This window comes from Nansenia antarctica, assembly GCF_963989245.1.
Source record: "Nansenia antarctica genome assembly, chromosome: 4".
NCBI lineage: Eukaryota > Metazoa > Chordata > Actinopteri > Argentiniformes > Microstomatidae > Nansenia > Nansenia antarctica.
In genome coordinates, this window is record NC_137689.1 from 18,077,198 (window position 1) to 18,098,277 (window position 21,080).

The 21,080-nt window shown below is 40.9% G+C and overlaps 2 protein-coding genes across 2 annotated transcripts; both read left to right on the forward strand.

Annotated features, from left to right (window-relative positions):
* Positions 1-11,070: 11,070 nt before the first annotated feature.
* LOC308156812 (FUN14 domain-containing protein 2-like) lies at positions 11,071-14,396 on the forward strand (the record flags this gene model as incomplete). Its single annotated transcript, XM_080530251.1, has 5 exons — positions 11,071-11,086; positions 12,415-12,565; positions 12,724-12,799; positions 12,983-13,114; positions 13,321-14,396. 5 exons carry the CDS (start codon positions 11,071-11,073, stop codon positions 13,396-13,398), a joined length of 453 nt encoding a protein of 150 aa, XP_080386377.1. The 3' UTR covers positions 13,399-14,396.
* Positions 14,397-16,355: 1,959 nt separating this feature from the next.
* Positions 16,356-20,823, forward strand: LOC308156811 (lys-63-specific deubiquitinase BRCC36). The gene is made up of 8 exons (XM_080530250.1): positions 16,356-16,577; positions 16,743-16,862; positions 17,974-18,061; positions 18,827-18,915; positions 19,004-19,053; positions 19,245-19,376; positions 19,542-19,585; positions 19,720-20,823. Exons 1-8 carry the CDS (start codon positions 16,473-16,475, stop codon positions 19,866-19,868), a joined length of 777 nt encoding a protein of 258 aa, XP_080386376.1. The 5' UTR covers positions 16,356-16,472; the 3' UTR covers positions 19,869-20,823.
* The last annotated feature ends 257 nt before the right edge of the window (positions 20,824-21,080 follow it).

Genomic DNA, 21,080 nt, shown 5'->3' on the forward strand with positions numbered 1-21,080 from the left:
CCACCGCCAGTCAAGAGTGAGTGAGTACACTGGTCTACTTGCACTGGTACCATTGCTTACTGCATGTAGTCGTCTTTGTAGTGGTTTGGGGGAATACTACAGTTTGTCATATGACTGTACAGCACAGTATATAAGACGAGTATATAAGGCAAGTCTTTTTGTGCTGGTGGGTGTGGTCCGACCGATTGGGGTGGGCCTGTCTGGGCCAAAAATGCCAGGGCCTAATTTTTGTCCCAGTCCAGCCCTGGGCCTACACCATGTCATCGGAGAGCGATTCACATTTCCGAGATGTACAATCCTTTTTATTTAGAAATAAATTCATACATGTGATGTTTGACAGCGGATGATGGTAGACATATTTAATGTAATGATATCTATCTAACATTAGGCTGATTTGTGCATGATAGTTATGTCACTTATTAAACCAAAACACGCAATCTAAGCAGTTGTTATTATGTAATATTATTGACGGGCCTATATCATGTAGCTGACTAACGCCGTGGACAGCGGCTGTTTCTCCAGTGTTCCTGTCACATCGGATTTCGGAACACCAAAATAAATCTGCACTCCGTGTCTAATGTTATCTATCTAACGTTACGTGTTTTAAGGCGTCAATGCTTTTCTATGATACTACTGATGACGTTTCAGGGTCTTGAAGGGTTGTCCCCTTTCATAGGGAAAGATTTCAACCACTACGCCTTGGGGCTCTGTTCAGAGGCCTTGGCTCCAAAGCGAGGGGCACTCCAAAACGAGCCATAGGGGTAGGAAAGGGAATCGGGATTGGGCCCTTATGAAACCCCCAGCTGGGTCTATTCTCAGCCCCCCTGAGACCAATTTAAGCAGCACACATTCTCATAACCCAGGGGAACTAGGATAATGAATCTCTGGAGACCAATCCAGTACAAATCCAATCCAACATGCTGGGACATCTCTGAAACTCTCTTTCCAGAAAACGTCATCTTGGGTGTTGGATGTGTGGGATAATTACAGGGCAAAACAACAAATGCCTGCCCTGTGAGGGTAAGGAAATAAGCACAGGGTGTGCTTCGGTTCTAGTGTAGTGACTGGAAGTGTAAGAATTGGAAACCAGGACATGCAAAATACAATGCAAACAGACCAACGCTCAGGAGGTAAACTAACAGGATCAACAGGCCGGTCTGTTACTGGGAACACCAACACCGTAGTCCACAGCGGTCTGTTACTGGGAACACCAACACCATAGTCCACAGGGGTCTGTTACTGGGAACACGAACACCATAGTCCACAGGGGTCTGTTACTGGGAACACCAACCCCATAGTCCACAACGGTCTGTTACTGGGGACACCAACACCATAGTTGGCTTCGGAAGTGGTGAACTAGATGCATCTTTCCTATGACTGACATCTAGCAACAACACTGTGTACTAAGTTGCCATTATACCTATGTAGTAACGGCAATTACTGTGGTAATCATAGTATACTCTTGCTATAGTAATCGAGTAATTAGGCTATAGTATGTGAAAGGGACGTGCCGTCCATATAAGCAGGGTAAGCAGTGCTTACCCAACGAAAAAAGGAAAGGAAAGAAAATATTACAATAAAAGTGCATGTAAACAGTTTGTTTGTTTTCATTAAAAGAGTCGTATTTTAGGTCCCAGGGCAGCAGGAGTCATTCATTTTGACGTTGCATTTTTAGCGCCACCTGCAGGAGAAAGCACTCCCTACTCTGCATTGCGTTGCATATAAGCACTCCTCTGTCTGCTTTCCCTCGCGTACATTCGAATGCGTGAAAGTCTTTTTTATTTTTTCCCAATGCTTCAGCTCGCTGTTTAATGTGGCCAGGGTAAGCATGCTTACAGCCAATCAGTAGGTCTTTCATTCCGATTCAAGAGCTACTGATTGGCTATCATTTTCAAGTTCACATAACATTTCACACTACTTTCTCTCGCCCGGCAGAATAGTTTATGCTACCTAGCTCAAACGATCTAATCAATAAGGATAACTTGCTTTTTTAATTTTGTGAATATGGACATTACTGTCAGTGTCATCACTGGCCCTGATCTGAATTGAAAAAGAGAGACTTTCCAAACGAGTGACTTTTACACTAAAGTGACAGAGGTGTTCCTTCGCAAGGAGAGGTGCATGGACCTCGTTTTCAAGTAAAGGTAAGATATCATTTTTAAATTTACGTTTAACTTCTTTGCTGGTTTATATGATTTCGCGAGGCTGGTGGCGATCTGTGCTTGTTTAGCTATACTGCTGCTGGTTATGGCTTCTTATTTAAGACTTCCTCTGCTTTTACCTTTGAATGTCGGCCTGTGCCGTTGTGTTTGGAGAGAGAGCTGCTTAATCAATCAATCAGAGAGCTGGTTAATCAATCGCTGAGATTGGCCTAATGTCGCTGTCCGTGCCAGTGGACCAAAAGTGTTTGAGAGAGATAGAGAGGGAGGGTGAGAGAGATAGAGAGGGAGGGTTTGTGATGTGATGTCAAGTGCCTGTGTGACAAAGTGTGAAAAGAAAGTGTGTTGTTTACTATGGAGGTTGGAAACGGTGTGTGTCTGTGTTGTGTGTGTGTGATGTTGAAACTGGACATGTCGATTTCAGCAGGTTGGCTACTTAAAAATATCTTGGTTCAAAAAAGATTGAACAATGAGCACCCCTGATATAGTCGAAACTGGCAACTGTTTTTTTTGTTTTTGGTAATCTGATCACAAAGTGACACTACAGTTTATTAGCGGGTTCTAGGGCATCAAAATTGCATTTCCTTGAAACTGCGTTCACTGATAGCGTGTATGTGTAATTACGTGTATTTCTATATTTTATGCTTACCCAATCTAAAAGCTCACGGCACGTGCCTGGTATGTGGAGTTGTGCAGTATGTGTTAGGCCTATTGCACAAGTGGAATTTAACAAACTGCCGTAACACTGATGTAACAAACAAACTGCTCAACCAAAATACATTACAATGCAATAACAAAGTAATCACCAATGTACTATGTAACTGCAATGTTATTACAAGAGAGTTACTGCACATATAAACGGGAAACTTAATGTAAAGTGTGACCTAATATCGTGGTGTGATTAGACTCTTGCTTGCCATGTGTGTGGGGTACATTACTGGGGTACATTACTCTGCATGGTTTGAATGTGATGCAAATTACTCCAGAAGAAGATACTCTTGAAAATGGTGTTGCTGGCAGGATGCTTCACTTTTCCTTGTTAATTAAGTGGTAAAAAAAACATCTGGGATGTAGTAGGAAGGAATGTTTCATTCTACAGCGAGGAACATCAAAGCCTCTTCCTCCTCCCGCTTTGTCCAACCCAGGCTGTTGCAGAAGGGAAGAAAGCTAAGCATTTGTCATTGGTCTTCCCGGCATGGTCCCTCCCTCATACGGTACGGGCATGGCAACATTGAAACTCCTTCTGAAGCCATCACACCACTCTGGCACTCCCACTCATCAGCAAAGCTCCTGACAGCTAGACTGTCCATCCTTGAAGCACGTCATCCCCTTAACTTTGTAGAAAATAGGCTAAATCATTTGTTATATCTATTGTTAAACACTTAACAAAATGATATGTCCCTTTATTGCAGCCTAAATAGTAATTGTTACATTAGCACATAATCCTTGACCATAAACTGACAAGACTGATGGTGCAAGGGGGCCAAAAGGCATAACGATGACGGTAAACTCTCAGTGGCAGGGTGACACAGAGTTCCAAGAATGACATACAGTAGGCTATGTGGACTGAGCAGTGAAAGCCCTCTCCAGCCCTTGTAGTTTATACAATCGCTGGCTATGTCTACTCATTACAATATTTATCAGATAAGCTAAATATTAGTCTGACGCAAACAGACCAGACAAAGGCATATCTAGCCTATGTCTACAGCAGCCAGGGTAGTGAGTATTCTTGATCCTCCTGAGTACAACAAATAGGCCTAGGCCTACAGCGGATTGAAAACGTGCCTCCTAGAGACTTTTGGTTTAACCCCATCTGAACGTGCAGTGTTTCCCATACAGAGTCGAATTTGTCCCGACATAGTCTCATAACGGAACAAAAGTCCTTTTAGCCATGTTTGTTTATTTAGTTGGAGCACATTTTTCAGCACTGCTTGTGGAAAGTGTTCAAGCAGGTTCGCAGAAAGGATAGGGCTTAATCATTTGAAATTGGTGGCTCAGTCAAGCCCAACAACAATGTGATTGTGAATCCCACAGTTTAACCGAAGATCAAGTTCTTCTTTTTTTGGGGGGGGGGGGGGGGGGGGGTGGTTTCCCGGTATCAAAAAAATAAGACCGCCAAGCCTAAAACATATCCGGCAATAGTATTAGGCTACTGATTGCATATGATTATGAATGTTTGGGCTTAGTATTGTTAGAAGTGTGACACATTATTAAAAAGGGTGTTTATCACACACACACACACACACACACACACACACACACACACACACACACACACACAAATGCATCGAAACCACTGGAGAACTCGAGCTAACAAAATACATTTAAAAACAAATTGAACAGAGAAAACAGATATTATGCATCTACTGAGGTGACTGGTTCAACCATACGTTACACTTTCAGCCATCCTTGGGCCACAGGGCAGTGGGCACCAATCAACACATTGGCTTCAAGATAAATAATGCATGTCGTTGTTCAGTATCATCATTACAATCACAATGTCCTTTTTCTGATCAATCTGAGAGCTAACATGAGCCATTCAATTAGTAGGCTCCTTACCACACAGTTAATTATAGAATGCAAAAATCAAATAGAGTCTACTCATGGACAACAACCGATCAACCACCACCAGTTTATGTTGAATTGGATGAGAGATGCATGTCCGTTTCTAAGTCTCAAGTTGTGGTGTCACCGAAAAATGGGGATGTTTTGTTCTCTCACAACTTCCTCCATAACTAATACAATGAAAGTAACATGGGACGTGCTCTTTCTGGGTACCTTCTTGTTTGATTTTGGTTAGGGATAACCTAGTTCATTGATATCCAAAATATTAAAGAAGTCTGCATATCGTGAGCTTAGAATTATAAGGTTCTATCTCCGTTTCGGGTAGTTCAGAGATATTGAGCGTCAAAGTTTTTACATTCCATTATGTTTTGTGAGATGGAACCTTTGTATTTTATGAATTACTAACTGAAAAATGTCAACATTTAAAAAAATAACACCACACAGGCATTAATAAACACCTGATGGATCAGATTATGTAAAAAAAACTCAATTTTGACAAAAATGGAGATAGAACCTTATAATTCTAACGTCACGAGATGAGTAAAAATGTGGGAGGTTCTGCTTAAACATTGGACATAGGCCTTTCTCCCACACTGGAAGTCTGGCAGGACCGTTTTAACATGATAAGAGGCAATCAGTAGTGGACGTCCGTTATCTTATATTATGGTAAGACATGCATGATGTGTTGGGAGCTGTGAGACACGATTGTTGCCCATTTGCTCAAAGCATCGAAGCGTGCCATCTTACCTGCACCATAGTCACAACATGACACGGGTTCAGCAGGTAGATCACCGTCTTGGTGGCGAATTTGAACCCGACCTCCACTCCGAACGTCATACACAGCGCAACCAGCAACAGGTTCTTGCCCAAACTGTCCTCCTTTGTCCTGGGCCCGTCTTTAGCGATCTCCTTGACTTCTTTGGAAATGTTGATCTTCCTCAGAGCGACGAAAATCTCCACGATGGAAATCAAAACTATCACAAAACTCTCGCTCATCCGCTGTTGGGGCGCGAGGAAGGCGGCGCATTCCGGGCCCCCGTTGCCCTCAAACTTCGGGTCCACGCCGCCGTACACCCAGTCCAGTAGGCTGTATATGTTGTATCTAGACATATTCCTCTTCTCGTATTGGAAAAGGTACGAACAAGAAGACGGAATAAAAGATAGTACACTAGTGACTTCTTGTCGAAACATGAACCGCAGTGTTTCTCTCTCCTCTCTTTAAAGCGGAGGCAGAGATATCTACTGCCACCGCCTCCTATCTTGACAGGTAGCTGTGGTGTTGGACAGCTAAGCTAGCTAACTAGCGTTGGTAGCCTGGGTCTAATAGCAGGGGGAGGTACTAAAGGTAGGCAGCTAGCTAACGGTAAACACAAGGTAGTCTCGCATACCAAACCCATAAACCAAGACACAGCCACTGTGTATATGGGAACACGGAAAGGTAATCACGTGATCGATTTGATTGACTCACCAACTAGCAAAAGGCATGTCTTGTCTTCCCCCAAATTAATAGAGCAATTAGCTAGCTTAGATAAGCCAATTGAGTTAATAAAGCCAAGGATCGAGGTTATTTTTCGTCGATAAGACGATATCAGCGACACCAGAAGAGAATTTTCGACCCAGTACACGACACGGGTTACTGCCAGCTAGCTTAATAATGACCCACCCTAACAACTTGTTTATTTAGCTTATTGGAGAGCTATATTATTACGATTTGATGATATTCCAGCCCATATCCACGTGCAACGCACGTTATATTTGATACGTATCTTCTTCTTCTTCGATATATTTTTGCAAGAATATGGCATAGCGCTGTTCGCCACACTACCACCAGTAGCTACAACATTAAGCTAGTTATCCATCCCAATTCCTCCTAATCCATTTCGATTTTCACCTCAAACCTTTGGATAAGGACTTCCTGGATTGGCTAGTCGCGTCTAGTCCCGCCTCCCTGTCATCACAGGGGTGTGTTCAGGAATGCGAAACGTTCCGAGCGTTGCGGATTCCCTCGGTCTCCTTGGTTCTTGGCAGCGTATTTCTAGCTGAACCTTTTAACGTTCTCCTGAACAGACCCCTGATTTCAATTAACTGGCATTGGTCTGTGAAACCAGAATGTTTCATGTGCTTTTATGTTTCATGAGGCTAATGCACTGATCACTGATGTGGCAAGACTGACATTTATTAGTCTAGTGGCTGATGATGTTGTCATATTTTTTTTTATTTTTTTATTTAACCTTTATTTAACCAGATAAGTCAATTGAGAACCAATTATCATACACATGTGTATCATTGTCATGTGTATTTTACACGTGGTTTAGACGCTCAATACAAGCACATCAGAAGCACACGCCATAAAGGTCAAGAGTCAGAGGCGTCAAAAAGGTATTATTTCTTATTTCGCGTAGGCCTCAATCATTGTGAAACCTTTTTGAATGCCATATCTTTATTTATAGCCGGGCTGCAACATGCTCTGCATAACCGAACCCTAGCTTAGGTAAACATACATATTATTGTATAGGCCCTATGGCTAGAACATTATATTTTTTATCCGAACGTTCTGTAACGTTGCAGTTTGCGTTCTCCTGAACAGGTCCCGACGGCCCAGGGCCCAGTTGTTAAAAACTCAGAATAATTCCGATTAAAATCAGACAGCTCGATCTGATCCTGGATATCAAAAAAGAATCGGGATCATTCTGATCAAGTTTTGAACAACTGGGCCCTGGTGCCTCACTCAGCGTGTCCTTATCAATATTGGTGTATGTACGACCTCTAGTGGGTTTAGATCAAATAGGTATATAGAGTTAACGCCAGGAAATATTGATGGATATCTTCGTGTCTTTTACTAGTGATCGTCTACTACTTCATTAATATCCGTTTGTTTATCTGTAATAGAAAGTAGCGTTATGGGTGCTTACGTATTAATTATGTTTGCTGCAGGTATATGGAAGAGGAAGACAACATATACATAACAATAATAATAACGACATAATGTGGCATACTGTAAGTAACGGTGAATCTGGGCAGAATACTTTTAAACAACTTTTAAACTAACTTTAATTATACCTGATTTCCCCCTTTTGTCGTGAATTATTTAAATTGTATCCATATACACCGCAACATACAGACAACATATTTTGATTCACAGTGAGACATGTTAGATGAGTGTAGATTAACTAAAATGAGCCTCATGCTTCAGTCTATCTTGTATTTTGAGTTGTCATGTCACCCTTGAGAAAGAGCAACATTACTTTTAGCACTCTGAGATTCTTTTGATTGAAAAGTGCAATACAAATAAAATGCATTATTATTATTATTATTACTTTTTACATGATTTGAAGCTATTTGAATACAAAGTTGCCTATAACAGTCCTTATTGTTTTGGTTATGATATGGTAAGTTGTAACCATTGTAACCTTTTTTTGTTTGTTAGTTTTAACATCAAAGATAATACACATGCAGGGAGAAAAAAGCCCCACCCACCTGCTGGAGGTGGGGGTAGTAATGACATGACTTCCTGTACTTTGGGCTTTTCAGTTTCCCCACCACAATGGATGTTGGTGATTCACCAAAATGTTTATGCAAATACAGTTATTGGAGTGCATGGCAGAATTAGTGCCGGAATTCAGATTTCCGGAAAATGTTATGACATCACTACATAAGAGTGCACCATGCTCGACTGATGGTGCTTTCTACCAGCTCTGACTGGTGCTCTCATCCTCACATTCTGTCATTCTGCTCCTTATGTCAACGCACACAGTTTACTGTCTACCTACTGGTACAGTAATTATAATTTGACAGGTAGAAGAGTCACATACTGTATATCAAGAATAAAATACCTTAGTTTAAAATACCTGTTAGTTAATTATTTATCATGGGGGTTTTCCAGCATTAATAACAGACTGCCACTGCATTGTGCTCATTAAAATAACAGTGCATAGGCTGCCATACCATTGACGTCTATAATTGAAAGTCCCTGCAGATATATGGCACTACTGCTTCTGGTTAACGGTAACCTTATTCAACTTCAGATATACCACAGCTTATTAAAGCAGCCAAATATCCAATTGGGTGAAGATGATTTCTCTTCAATAACATCCCTGCTGCATCAATTGGCAGTTGCCTGGGAACAGGGACAGATCTATGGCTTGTGCTACAAGTCTGTCATCTTGTGGTCATCATAGAGCACAGCACCCCCATCGATCCATTCATAGTTTGACCTTTCAACCTAATTCAGTATTTCAATAGTTAAGACCTACCCATTTGGCTGATAGATAGTCTGATAATAAGAATACTGTAACAAAGTTCATAATGACACATAGTCTCTTAATATTGGCCTAAAGACTACGTCAAAAAGTTGCAAGTGGGGACAGTCCCTAAAAGGTGACTAACATTCATATTTCCCATCCAGGTGTCGGGAGAGACCCAGGGGAAATGTATTTAAAAGTGACAGTATGAAACAGTGGTCACTGTCCCTCCTCTTTGTCATAGACACTTTTTAAGGCCACCCAGAGGAACCTGTCTCTGACAACACAAACATAAGGCAACTCAATGTTTAAACACATCACTTCTGCAACTGAGGAAGTAACTTTTTGTATAACGGATTCTTAGAATTCGGGGTCTACTGAAGCAGGAAGGATGTGGAGCAATAGGCAGTGCTCAGATGCACCAAACGAGGGGTTCAGTGGAGGCAGGTCCACACACAACTTTCAGGTATTTCAGATATGATAAAATGTTAGCATCTTATATTGGATATGTGCATAGTTGTTATTGTGAGAATCACCTTTAACTAAAATCGTTGTTTTCTTATAGCTTTCATTCTTGTCTTGTTTACCTTTTGTTTCATAGAACGTACACATTGTCGTTTTTGAAACAATTTATCAGAGGTTGCCTTTGAATTGCAAGTTCAACGTGAATAATAATTGTTGCAATCCATTTTTACTCCAATGCGATGGCCTTATTTTCACAGGTCCCAAGATGGAGGGATTAAAATAGCCCTTCAATTGATGGTGACATGAATTCTGGAACTTGTTACATTTTGTATGAGCCACACAAAGATGTCCATTGCTCACTCAGTACTCGGTGTATGGTCTGTGTGATCATAGTGCAGCTACATCTGATTACTGGGTCAGTAATGATATCATAAACGGCATGTGTGAAAATTCCATACCTCAAGGTAGATGAATAGTAATGTCCCTATCATTCTAACCATATTGTATTTATTGGGATTTCAATGTATTTTGTCAGTTTGTGTTAGAAATGTTGTTGAATTCGATTAAACCTTGGTTTACTACATTAAGACTTGAAATCTACTTCTCTGTCATCATGCCATAAATGATAACAAAGGAAATTATTTAATGTGAATTCAATGTAACTTAGATGCTGTTATTGTAAACTTGTTTGGTTTTTCTGTTTAGTCTGTTATTCAATAGAGTCGACATGACATCTTAAACAAATGAAGTGAAAGTGTTGATCTAAAACAAGAGCTTGATGAGCTCTAGGTTTGTGTAGTTACGCACTGATGATCAGTGTGTAATCAGGACATTCAAACTACCTAGGCTCAGCTCCATATCCGTCCCTGGCTCCTTCCTATATCTCTAAGCCCTTCAGAGCTCATAGATCTGAAATTACTGATTGGGCTCAGCTCTAACTCTCCAACCCTAACGCTACCTCCAGCCTGAACACTAGCGCCAATCTAATCCTAAATCCAGCAGCCTTAACCCTGGCTCCAAACCTAACACTAGCTCCAGCCCTAGATAACAGGGCGGCTGTGGCGCAGGAGGTAGAGCCGGCGTCTAATGATCGCATGGTCGGCAGATTGGCTGTTCGAACCCCGGCTGGCCACATGTCGAGGTGTCCTTGGGCAAGACACTGAACCCCAAATTGCTCCCAATGAGTGGGCCGGCGCCTTGCATGGTAGCTTGCCGCCCTTGGTGTGTGAGTGGGTAAATGAGAAAGCGCTATATAAATCAGTCCATTTACCATTTATATATTATAGTGATACTTATTCCATGCTTTGAGATTTACAAATGTCTAGGGTAAATCATAATTTATTATCAATTGTATCAGTTGTAATATATCATAATAACTGAGCCCAGTTATTACAATTGATAACGTACTATCATTACTAATTGCTGTGCTTATTGTAGGCTATGGGTTATGGTTAAGGTCTGGGTTAGGGCATTTTAACAACGGGTAATAGTCATGTGAACACGGTTCTCCAAATAACTCAATATTCTAATCACCCAGAGCGTTCTCCTCCAATGCGCGAGGACCTTTCCTCGTGTACCACGTGATTTTTCGGATGGGCTATGAATTAACGTCCGGGTCGAAACAAATCATTTTTAAAAAGATGGCCGAGAAGAAAGGTGAGAGATGTTAGTTATCCAGCTAGCTAACTAACTGAAATATTTCAGATTGTAAAATGATTGAAGTGACTGCTTCTTATATGTAGTATTTACTCTTAACGCAATTATCAAATACATTCGAGAGAAAATATCGTATACTGTTTGGGTTCCTCTATTTTCTTGCCCTTCAAAAAGTAAACTTACTTAGCTGGCTAGCTGATATGAAGTAGGACTGAATAGCGATACACGCAGTAGCTAGCTGCGTTCATGTGAATGTTGGTTTAGCATTAGGGGACGAGGGGGTCTATTCAGACCACGTTCAATGCATCCTGGTTTCAGTAGAGATGTGCTGAAGCCAACTCCTAGGATGACTCGAGTGCTTTCTCCATGCTACGACTAGTTGATGTATAACCATTAGCCACGATCTCCATGGACTAGCCAGTTATTTAGACTATAAACAGGTGTCGTTCCAGGTCGCCTACATAGCTGTTGTGCTGCGCATAGACCTTGCGGTCACGCCCCCACACATTTTACTTTCCAGTGTCTACTTCAACCGTAACTCAAGTTCTAAATAAAATGCATACATGCTTAATTACCACTCTTGAATACCGCAAGGTCAGGGTGTGTGTGCTTGTCTAACTCTGACCAAATCTCTTGACTGTTGAGCTAATCGTTTGTCTTACTTAAAGTGAAACTGATCTGCTCACCCATGATGGCTGGGCTATTTTAGGCCTTTTTGATTATGAAGGTCAGTGTAGCAGTCTACTGACCAATGCTCTGCATTTCCCCGCCCCATCAAAGATTGAATTGGGAGAGATTGTGTTGGGACAATTATGATGTCACTCATCATACATTGTCATACGTCATACGTAGGCTCGATTAAGTGTACCATTGAAATGAAAAAATGGTCTTTATTGTCATTGATATAGTACAGGTACCAAACAACGAAATTTGGGAGGGGGGGCTCCCCTGGTGCTAGGAAAAAAAACTAAAAACAAGAAGGGGAAAGAGCTGGTTTACATAAATAAAGGCTATGTACACTATCCACTATACTATACTATACAAATAAAACACTGTGCTGTACTCTATGCTATGCTATACCTATTCTAACATTTCCTATCTCTGAACCTTATGTACCCGAGGGTTGTCATATTGCACATAGTGTTATTGCACATTCATTTAAAGTGTCGCAGTTTGCAGGTTTGAAATGTTCACAGTTGTGTTTCAGTATTGCACTTGATTTCAATCTAGTAGCTGCCATCAAATTGTCTAGATAGAAATGAATGATATAATAAGTCAGATGGTAAGTGTTGCAGATTAATGATTATGATTTATACTCTAAACCCTAGATAAGAGTGAGACCTTTGATGTCATGGACCTGGCAGAGTATGCCAAGAAACAGAGATGGTGGAACAGAGTCTTCGGCAAGAACAACTCTGGGCCAATAGCAGAAAAGTACACCGTTGCTACACAGATAGCCATTGGCGGAGTGACTGGCTGGTGAGTCTGAATGGGATTTATTTCAATATGAAAAATCAACAATTAGGCCCTATATTTAAGACTGAAGAATTGTCTTAGATATTGGGTAATCCATGTAAATCGGGCATGGTTACATTACATGGCAGGTCTGTGTTTGACAGGCTGTTTTTGTACCTTAGGTGTGCAGGGTTTTTGTTCCAGAAAGTTGGGAAACTGGCCGCCTCGGCAGTTGGTGGAGGATTCTTTTTGCTTCAGGTAGTGTTTCACACGTGTTCGTTCATTCTGTTCAGATACAACATTGTCTCTTTTACCATTAGTCACAAAATCTTCTAAAATGTATTTCAGTTTTTACAATCATGTTTCATATTTCAAACGTGGAACGCGCCACAATCCCAAGCACAATATAATGATTCATTGGTGTGATCAAATTCCCTCCAGATTGCCAATCACACAGGGTACATAAAAGTGGACTGGAAGAGAGTGGAGCGAGACGTAAACAAGGCCAAGAAGCAGCTGAAGTTGAACACAGACATGATGCCCCCTAAGGAAGTGAGGACGAAAGTGGATGAGGTGAGGGATCATAAGCATATAGATGGTCTGCAACAATGGTGGCTGTTTTATGTGCCTAATCGTCTTCCTAGGTAATAAGACACATTATTATAACTTATTATGCTGAGGAGGACTCAGACTGATCTTGAGGCTCTAACCAAAGTCCAAAGACTAATGCACACGTTGCAAAACAAATGAATAAACAAAATATGCATTTTCTTTTACAGGTGCAGACATTTGTGAAGAAAAACATTGTTCTCACAGGTGGCTTTGCTGGAGGGTTTTTGCTGGGCTTGGCTTCTTAGTAGCATTTCATGTTTTAATTACTATTTTTGTGTCAAATTTGAGGCTGGAAAAGTATATAATCCTAAGTAGCTATTACACTGCATATCGCTACATTGTATATCATGTAACTGTAACTTGTATGCATTATGTGTGAATGAAGGAACTGTGTGTAATTTAAAACACAGCCATGTACAGTAGTATATTTACAGTGGATGCTTATGCATGACCTGTGCACATAAGGTAGGAGGTATTGTCTCACAAGTTACTTGTTACATGTTACTGCTTTTTTGCACCCCCCCCAAATGTGGGGATTATATGTATTTGTTTGTTAGTTCTTATTATAGTTCTATCTTATCAACAACAGTTTTATGGGTTGATGTTCCCTCACACCAAAGTGTTAGAAAGTTACCTGCAGAAATGAAAAGGACTATGGGCTACAGTAATGGTCGCTTGAAAGGTATCGCAGTAGTATATTTTCTTACCTGAAGATTATTTAAATGTCAGTAAAAAGTCATTTTCCATTCAATTCAATTCAATTCAAGTCATTTCTGTGTGCACAACCCTCTCTCTTTGTACAGGACTGTGTTATTTATCAGTCAACCAGGTTGCAGTGTTGACTATTTACTTACTTGAGACTGAAGTTTGGGTTTTTGTTTGGGTGAACAAAAGAAGCTCTTTGATAGTCTTCCTTCTAGTTGCACTATGAACACATGACTACAGTGACGGTGTAGTAATCTGGAATGTGAGCCAAATTGTTGAATTAAAAAAGTGGTACAGGCATATCCTAATCAAATTAAATCCACCAAATCCTTTTTAAAAAAAAAGTGGTCAGTTGAAAACTGTAATTCGTGTTAGAGAATACTCCATTGTAGGGAAAACATGTTATAATGAGGAAATGCACTGATAAAAACTTATGTTTGCTCCCATTGTATTTTTTTCCATTCAATGATTCTTTCCTCAATTGAACCATACAAATAATAATGTCCAAATAATGTGCCGAATAAAAAGAAACCGTGGTAATGTTTTCCACGATTGAAATGCAATATTTTGTTACAAACTAAGAGCAAAGTCTGGAATAATAATATGAATGCTTTCATCTCAAGGCGAACATGATTTTGCTTGAATTTCATTGATATTTGAAAACCATATTTCATCCTAATAATATCAATCATCAGGAGTCGCCTATGCGTCACATGCCCGGCAATGCAATAGTAGCTTGAGAAAAGCCCAGCTTCAGACAGCTCTATCTCAATAAACGTCACAGTTTTGCTTTATATTCACACCGTAGGAATCCTGGGAACCAGATGCACATCTGTATATAATATGTTTTGTGTAGCCTACCTTACAAACTGTTGTCATGATCACAAGTTAGAAAATAGGTTTGAAATGGAAATTACTAGCTACTGCTAGAGTGACGTTTTGAAATTCCACCATTTGTGTGAATGGGGAAGATGGTTTTCAAACAACACTGAATATTTGAAAAACTATAAATGTCACAGCTTAGATAGACCCAGGTGAAGTTTGAAATGGAAATGACCAACTGCCACTCCTTGAACAATAGTTATTCACCACCTGGGGGGGTATTCCATCAACGTCGCTAAAGGAAAATCTAGACTTATTTTGATCATCTCGAGTTAAAAAATTTAATAAAATGGATTTTTCTTTAGCAACGTTAATGGAATACCCCCCAGTGTGTGTTTTATTTTTTTGTTTTTTTGAAGGCACTGCCATTATGTACAAGAGAACTCGACAATCATGGCGCAGAGCTTTTGTGCTCCGAGTCTGAAGACTTCTGGTCTCTGAAACCTGAACAGCAGACGGACTTCCCGGCCGCACCGTGGACTTCACAGCACCGACGCATCTCTCTGATCACATCCAGGCACCTGCTTTCAATGTACTTGTGTGCTAGTAGAACATAACAAACAGTTAGTGTGTTGGTTAAAAACTGAAGAAATACGCTCCTCAATGTCAATCAAGTATTTAATGACAAAGATGAAGAAGCATGAATTATTTCAGAATTTTGACCAAATTAAACATTGAAGTACCTTGTAAACACGTTTGAATTTCGCATGCTTGCTTTTGACAAGGGTCTTTTTTCTGTGACATTTTTGCAACGCTACGGGGAAAAGGGACACAGACGATTCACGTTTATTAACAATGTACAATGAGTAAAATGCATGTAAGACTTGCCATTTAGCAATAGGTACCTGCTCGTTTTCGTCACTCGAGTGTGTCCCGATCTCCAGAGGGTCTCCTTAATTCCTCGTTTCCTTCTCAAGACGCATTGGAGGACAACATCCAAGGTCCAATAGGTTTGGAGAAGGAAATGAGAAAACGAGGAAACGATGGCTGTGTTCGGAATGGCATACTAGCATACTACTCCTACTAGATATGACGTAGATTTTGAGTATGCAGTGCGTTCACACTGTAGATTATGTGAAATGTGAGTATGCAAGAAATGTATACTAGCTTTTCGGTCGGCTGGTATTGGCATACTTATTATGAATTTAGTAGGCAGTATGCAGTATATACTAATTGAGTATGCTAGTATGCAGTATGCTAGTATGCCATTTCGAACACAGCCGATGAGAACTATTGGGACGCAACACTACGTTATGGTGCACACACAAAAGTCATCCGACTGCACTATGTTTATAGAGTGAAGGCTGGTGCAGGCAGACATCGGAGGACGGGCTCATTGTATTTGCATGGAATCATGGATACCACACCAATCATACATTAGGAATGGTGTGGTATCACCATATACCATGCAATACAATGAGCCCGTCCTCCGATCTCTGCCTACACCAGCCTGTGCTGAATAACCGCAGATATAAACAATCACATTATTTTCTGATATCTTTGTTTCGTGTCTATTTGTGGACAAGGCGTGACAGCATTGGCTTAAGTTACAGTTTAGTGGAGTAATAACATTATTTGGCAGACCTCTCATGACTTGCCAGTGTTTGCTTTACGACGGAATGTTATTGATGTAACACTGATTTTTGGACAGAGAAGTAGCCACCTTGTTTTTAGCTGTCTAGCTAATTCCTTAATTTTAATTTTAAAAAAACGCAATTTTCTGCTCTGTAACATGGCAGTTAGCGCAGTCCACCTCGAATCAGATGCTTTTTTGGTTTGCATGAATCATGCTCTTAGCACCGAGAAGGAGGAAGTCATGGGACTCTGCATCGGGGAGGTAACTAACTTGGTAGCTAGGGGCTAACTAAACTAATGAACAACACATTGATACTAAACGTATCCATCTAGTTTACCTCTGTAGAGACAGTTATAATCTTAACTGGAACTCGCATTTTAGATAACCCATATCATGTGGCTGCTGTTCTCTCTTTCTGTTGAATAGGTAGACACCAGCCGCATCGTACACATCCATTCAGTCATCATCCTCCGTCGGTCAGACAAGAGGAAGGATCGCGTGGAGATCTCCCCTGAGCAGCTGTCAGCGGCGTCCACCGAGGCTGAGATATCCTTTCACCACTGGCGGACTCAAGGGGGGCAGGGGGGGCGACCGCCCCTCCTGGTGCCCCCATGGTTGAAAAACGTCCCACTTATGTGCCCTTTTGAGTGGCAAAAATGCCCTTTTGAGTGGCGAAAATTAGAGGATGTGCCCCTCCAATGGTCTAAACTTGACCATGTGCACTGATGGGGTCCCATGTTGTGCAGTAGGTGCCCTTTTTTTCTTTTCGCCCCTGCCCTTCAAACAGCCTGAGTCCGCCAGTGCCTTTGACCCTGGAGACGTCTCTGGATCTCATTTGGCTTTGGCTGCGTTCGGGTTGTCTAGAATCCTTCCTTTCCTTGTAGGAAGGTCAAGAAAAAGTCACAAGGAAAGGAAAAACGTTTCATTTTCTGTAAAACTTGAACGCAGCCCAGGCTCTATCCCCTACCTGACACGTGTACATCTGAGAGTATAGAATAGGGGCCCTGCTGGGATACTCTTCAGACACATTCTCCAGTCCCTCCTTGGAGTAATCCATGATCTAATATGATTGGATTGTTAAAGCAAGCCTTTCATTGCATGGAAGGAAGGATGCATTGTAAGAGTTGTTGAACTGGTCCTCAGCATAGCAATATGATATTGATGACTATATACAGTAGCAGTATTAGCTCCATCTTGCCCTCTGATTCAGTGGTTCCCAACCTGTGGGGCATGAGGAAAAAACTACTTCAGGGCCTGAGGCATTATACCCCCCAAAAAAGCATATATTTCACAAATAACTAAATGTATCATAATGACAGCATGAAACTGAACAAAATTATACAAGGACACCAGAACCCTTTTTCTGATATATAAGTAGCCTAATATAGAAAGTACACTGTTCATTTTTTTCTTCTTAAAATGGGTGGGGGGGCTTCAGGTGAAAAAGGTTGGGAACCCCTGTAACCCCTGTAATTGGCATTTTAATTTGTGAGTCAGCGTAGCAATGTCTCACAGAAAAACATGACCCTCTTTGTCGGCTGGTGGCCTCTGGATGGATGTCAGTCACTGAGTGTCATAGCTAATTTTGTCAATCTCAGGTGGGGACACTACCGTTTTACCATTTGTATCAGAAAGCGATTTCCTTAATTAGTATTACAGGTTGGCTGAAATTACTGGACGGCCCATGCGTGTGGTTGGTTGGTACCATTCTCACCCCCACATCACAGTTTGGCCATCACATGTTGGTGAGCATAGCACCCCTTTATCAATTCCACATATAGGGCTTTCACACCGCCAAGAAACCGTGCCGGTTTGCATTCCTGAACCTAGTCTGGAACCGGCTGGCGCATTCAGACCGAAAATAAATTGGTTCGGAGCCTGAAAATTTGGTTCGCAGCTGGAACCAGAAAATAGTGGTTCTCAGCGCTAACCAAAAACTAGAACCGTGACGTCGCCAGTGGGTGTGACATATTCTAGACTGTGAAAGACTAGCAAGAAGGAAGGAGGCAAAATGTAATGTAATCTAAATCGAATCATTAGTGATTGAAAAAATAATCAAATGTTATCATTCTCTCCATCTTCCTCACATGCTCAGCAAACACTCACACCCGCAAACGCAGACTTAGTAAGCCATTTCTATTCCAGTAACGGAGCAGCTGGTTAGTAAGCGAATGTGTTTAGAAAGTATCTTTTGTTTTAGTTTTTTCATATAAAAAGTGTTTATTTCAGATACTGTAGTGGAAGATATTATCCTCATTTCCAGTGAAGTAGCTGCGTCTTCATCACCCAACATTGATGACGCTGATGGTTCCGGTTACACTGGTATGAACGCGGGCTGGTTCGCCAGACAGCACCAAGGTTCGGCGGTTCCAGAACGGGAACGGGAAAGGGCAGGGTTCCTTAGCGGTGTGAAAGCCCTAATAGTTGTTTTTGGCATGGCAAGTTGTCTTGGCGCATGTGTCTGAAAGTCTTGTTATTCATTTTCTAGTCACCTCTATTTCCTAAAACAGATGTGAGGACACAGGCGATGTACCAAATGATGGATCAGGGCTTTGTTGGACTCATATTCTCTTGCTTCATTGAGGACAAGAACACAAAAGTAAGGGTTCTACAGTGGAATTATACCATGTATAAAAATAGCCTGGATGTATAATTCAGAGGATTTATTTCTACTGCCTTTCATGTAGACTGGCCGAGTTCTCTACACCTGCTTCCAGTCTGTGCCTAAAGGCTCTGAGTAAGTATGGCTGGAAACTGCTCTTTGTAGGGCTTAATAAAGAGTTCATGTCCTCTCAATCTTAGTTAATACAAAACGGTTTGTCAGATATGTGAAACACATGTTCAGTCCTTTCCAGTGGTCAGAAAATGTAAAGCCTTTGCGACCATTTGCCAAATACTGACTCACGTCCCTGTTCTGTGTTAATAAAGGTATGAAAGAACCGAGGTCCCAATTCATGTGGTTCCTCATGAGGCCATTGGGAAAGTATGCCTTGAATCTGCAGTGGAACTGCCCAGGATCCTTTGCCAGGAAGAGCAAGACACCTACAGAAAGATTCACAGGTACCTAGTGTGATTTGAAGTGGACTGAGGGTCCCTGCAATAATAGCGATATTGAACGTATACTGTATATCTCCTCTTTCGTGTCTAAACCTTGTATACATGTTTATTTTTATTTTTATTTTTTTATAAATGCAGTTTTGATATTGTGATTTGATTCTTTTGTAGCTTAACTCACCTGGATCCAATCACCAAGATACACAATGGCTCGGGTATGTAATTGTTGATTACCAATATTCACTTGTGTTAGCATGCACATTGATATAACAGGCAGTGCATCTATGTCTCGACTGTGCTTTATCCACCTGTGTTTGTGCTGTCTCTGTTTCCTCTCCATGGGCTTCAGTGTTCACTAAGAACCTGTGTAGTCAGATGTCTGCTGTGAGCGGTCCACTACTGCAGTGGCTGGAGGACCGACTCGAGCAGAACAAGCAGAGCGTTATCGAGCTGCAGCAGGAGAAAGAGAGACTAACACAGGAACTGGCAGCCATGTGAGGTGGAGGAGAAGAAGCAGACACACATTCTCACTACTCACAGAGTCAATAGACTTTCACAAATGATCACTTTTGACAATGGGAATCTCCACATGGCTACCAAAAGACTTGTAACTTAACCAAAGCAGATTCTTTGATTGTTTCCCTAGGAGCAACATTTGCCCTCTGAACACGTTGTCTTTGATATCACACCATAGCAAGTGTTTCCCCTGAAGTTGTGCGTCTATGTACTACTGAATATTTTATTAGGAAGGCCATGTTACCCCTCAGACTATTATTTACAATGCCTCTTCGTCACATACTGGTTCCATGGCACTGAGCATTGGAGGTATTATTTTTTATGTAGGTCAACTCATATGTATGTCTTTAATTGGATGATGAAATGGACTGTGTGAATGAAATAATTTCCCCAAGTGAATTGCCAATTTAAAAACATGTTAAAATGTGACAATGTATATTCAGGTATTTGCTTGATATACAGTACCAGCCAAAAGTTTGGACACACTTTGAATGGGGAAGTGTGTCCAAACTTTTGACTGGTACTGTAGGTTCTTCTCTTAAGTTGTGATTTAAATATGATGGGGTAATGGTGGTGATGTGTCTCCAGGTGACTGTGTCTTATGTATGTGCTATTTAACTGATTAAAACCATTTTATTTGTTATTTTTGTTTTGTTTATGCAGATCAATGTTGTTATTAGTAGATGCATTTTCGAATTTCTATTCGAAACCATTTACCTGATCTGAACCTCAGTAAATGTTATCTCACTCTCATTCTCATTCTCATAGAATGGTAGTAGGAGTATTGTTTTCTTTTCTTTCTTTTTTAAAGCATAAAATACACTATGTCAGAGGGAGATTACTGTATAAGTTTGAAAAATACGGTTTTAGCAATCATCTTGTTTACGGGTGCCTTGCCATGCTAGTCTGCAGTTTGAAGGGAGTTTCATACCCCCATTGTCTCACACTTCTTTCACACCACATTGATTCACCATATTCCAAAATAAAATGTTTCTATTGTATTCTATTCTGTTTGTGTCAGCTGACTTCAAATCAGACCTTGACTACACAAATGTGCTCAACGTTTTAGGAAAGTGACTATAGGGAAAATACTGATTGTAGGTTAACTAAGTACATTTTGATAATGAAAATTGAAATGTTTTGTTGTGTGAGGTACATATTAACTGTGGGAAATGTGCACATTTCCCATTGCAG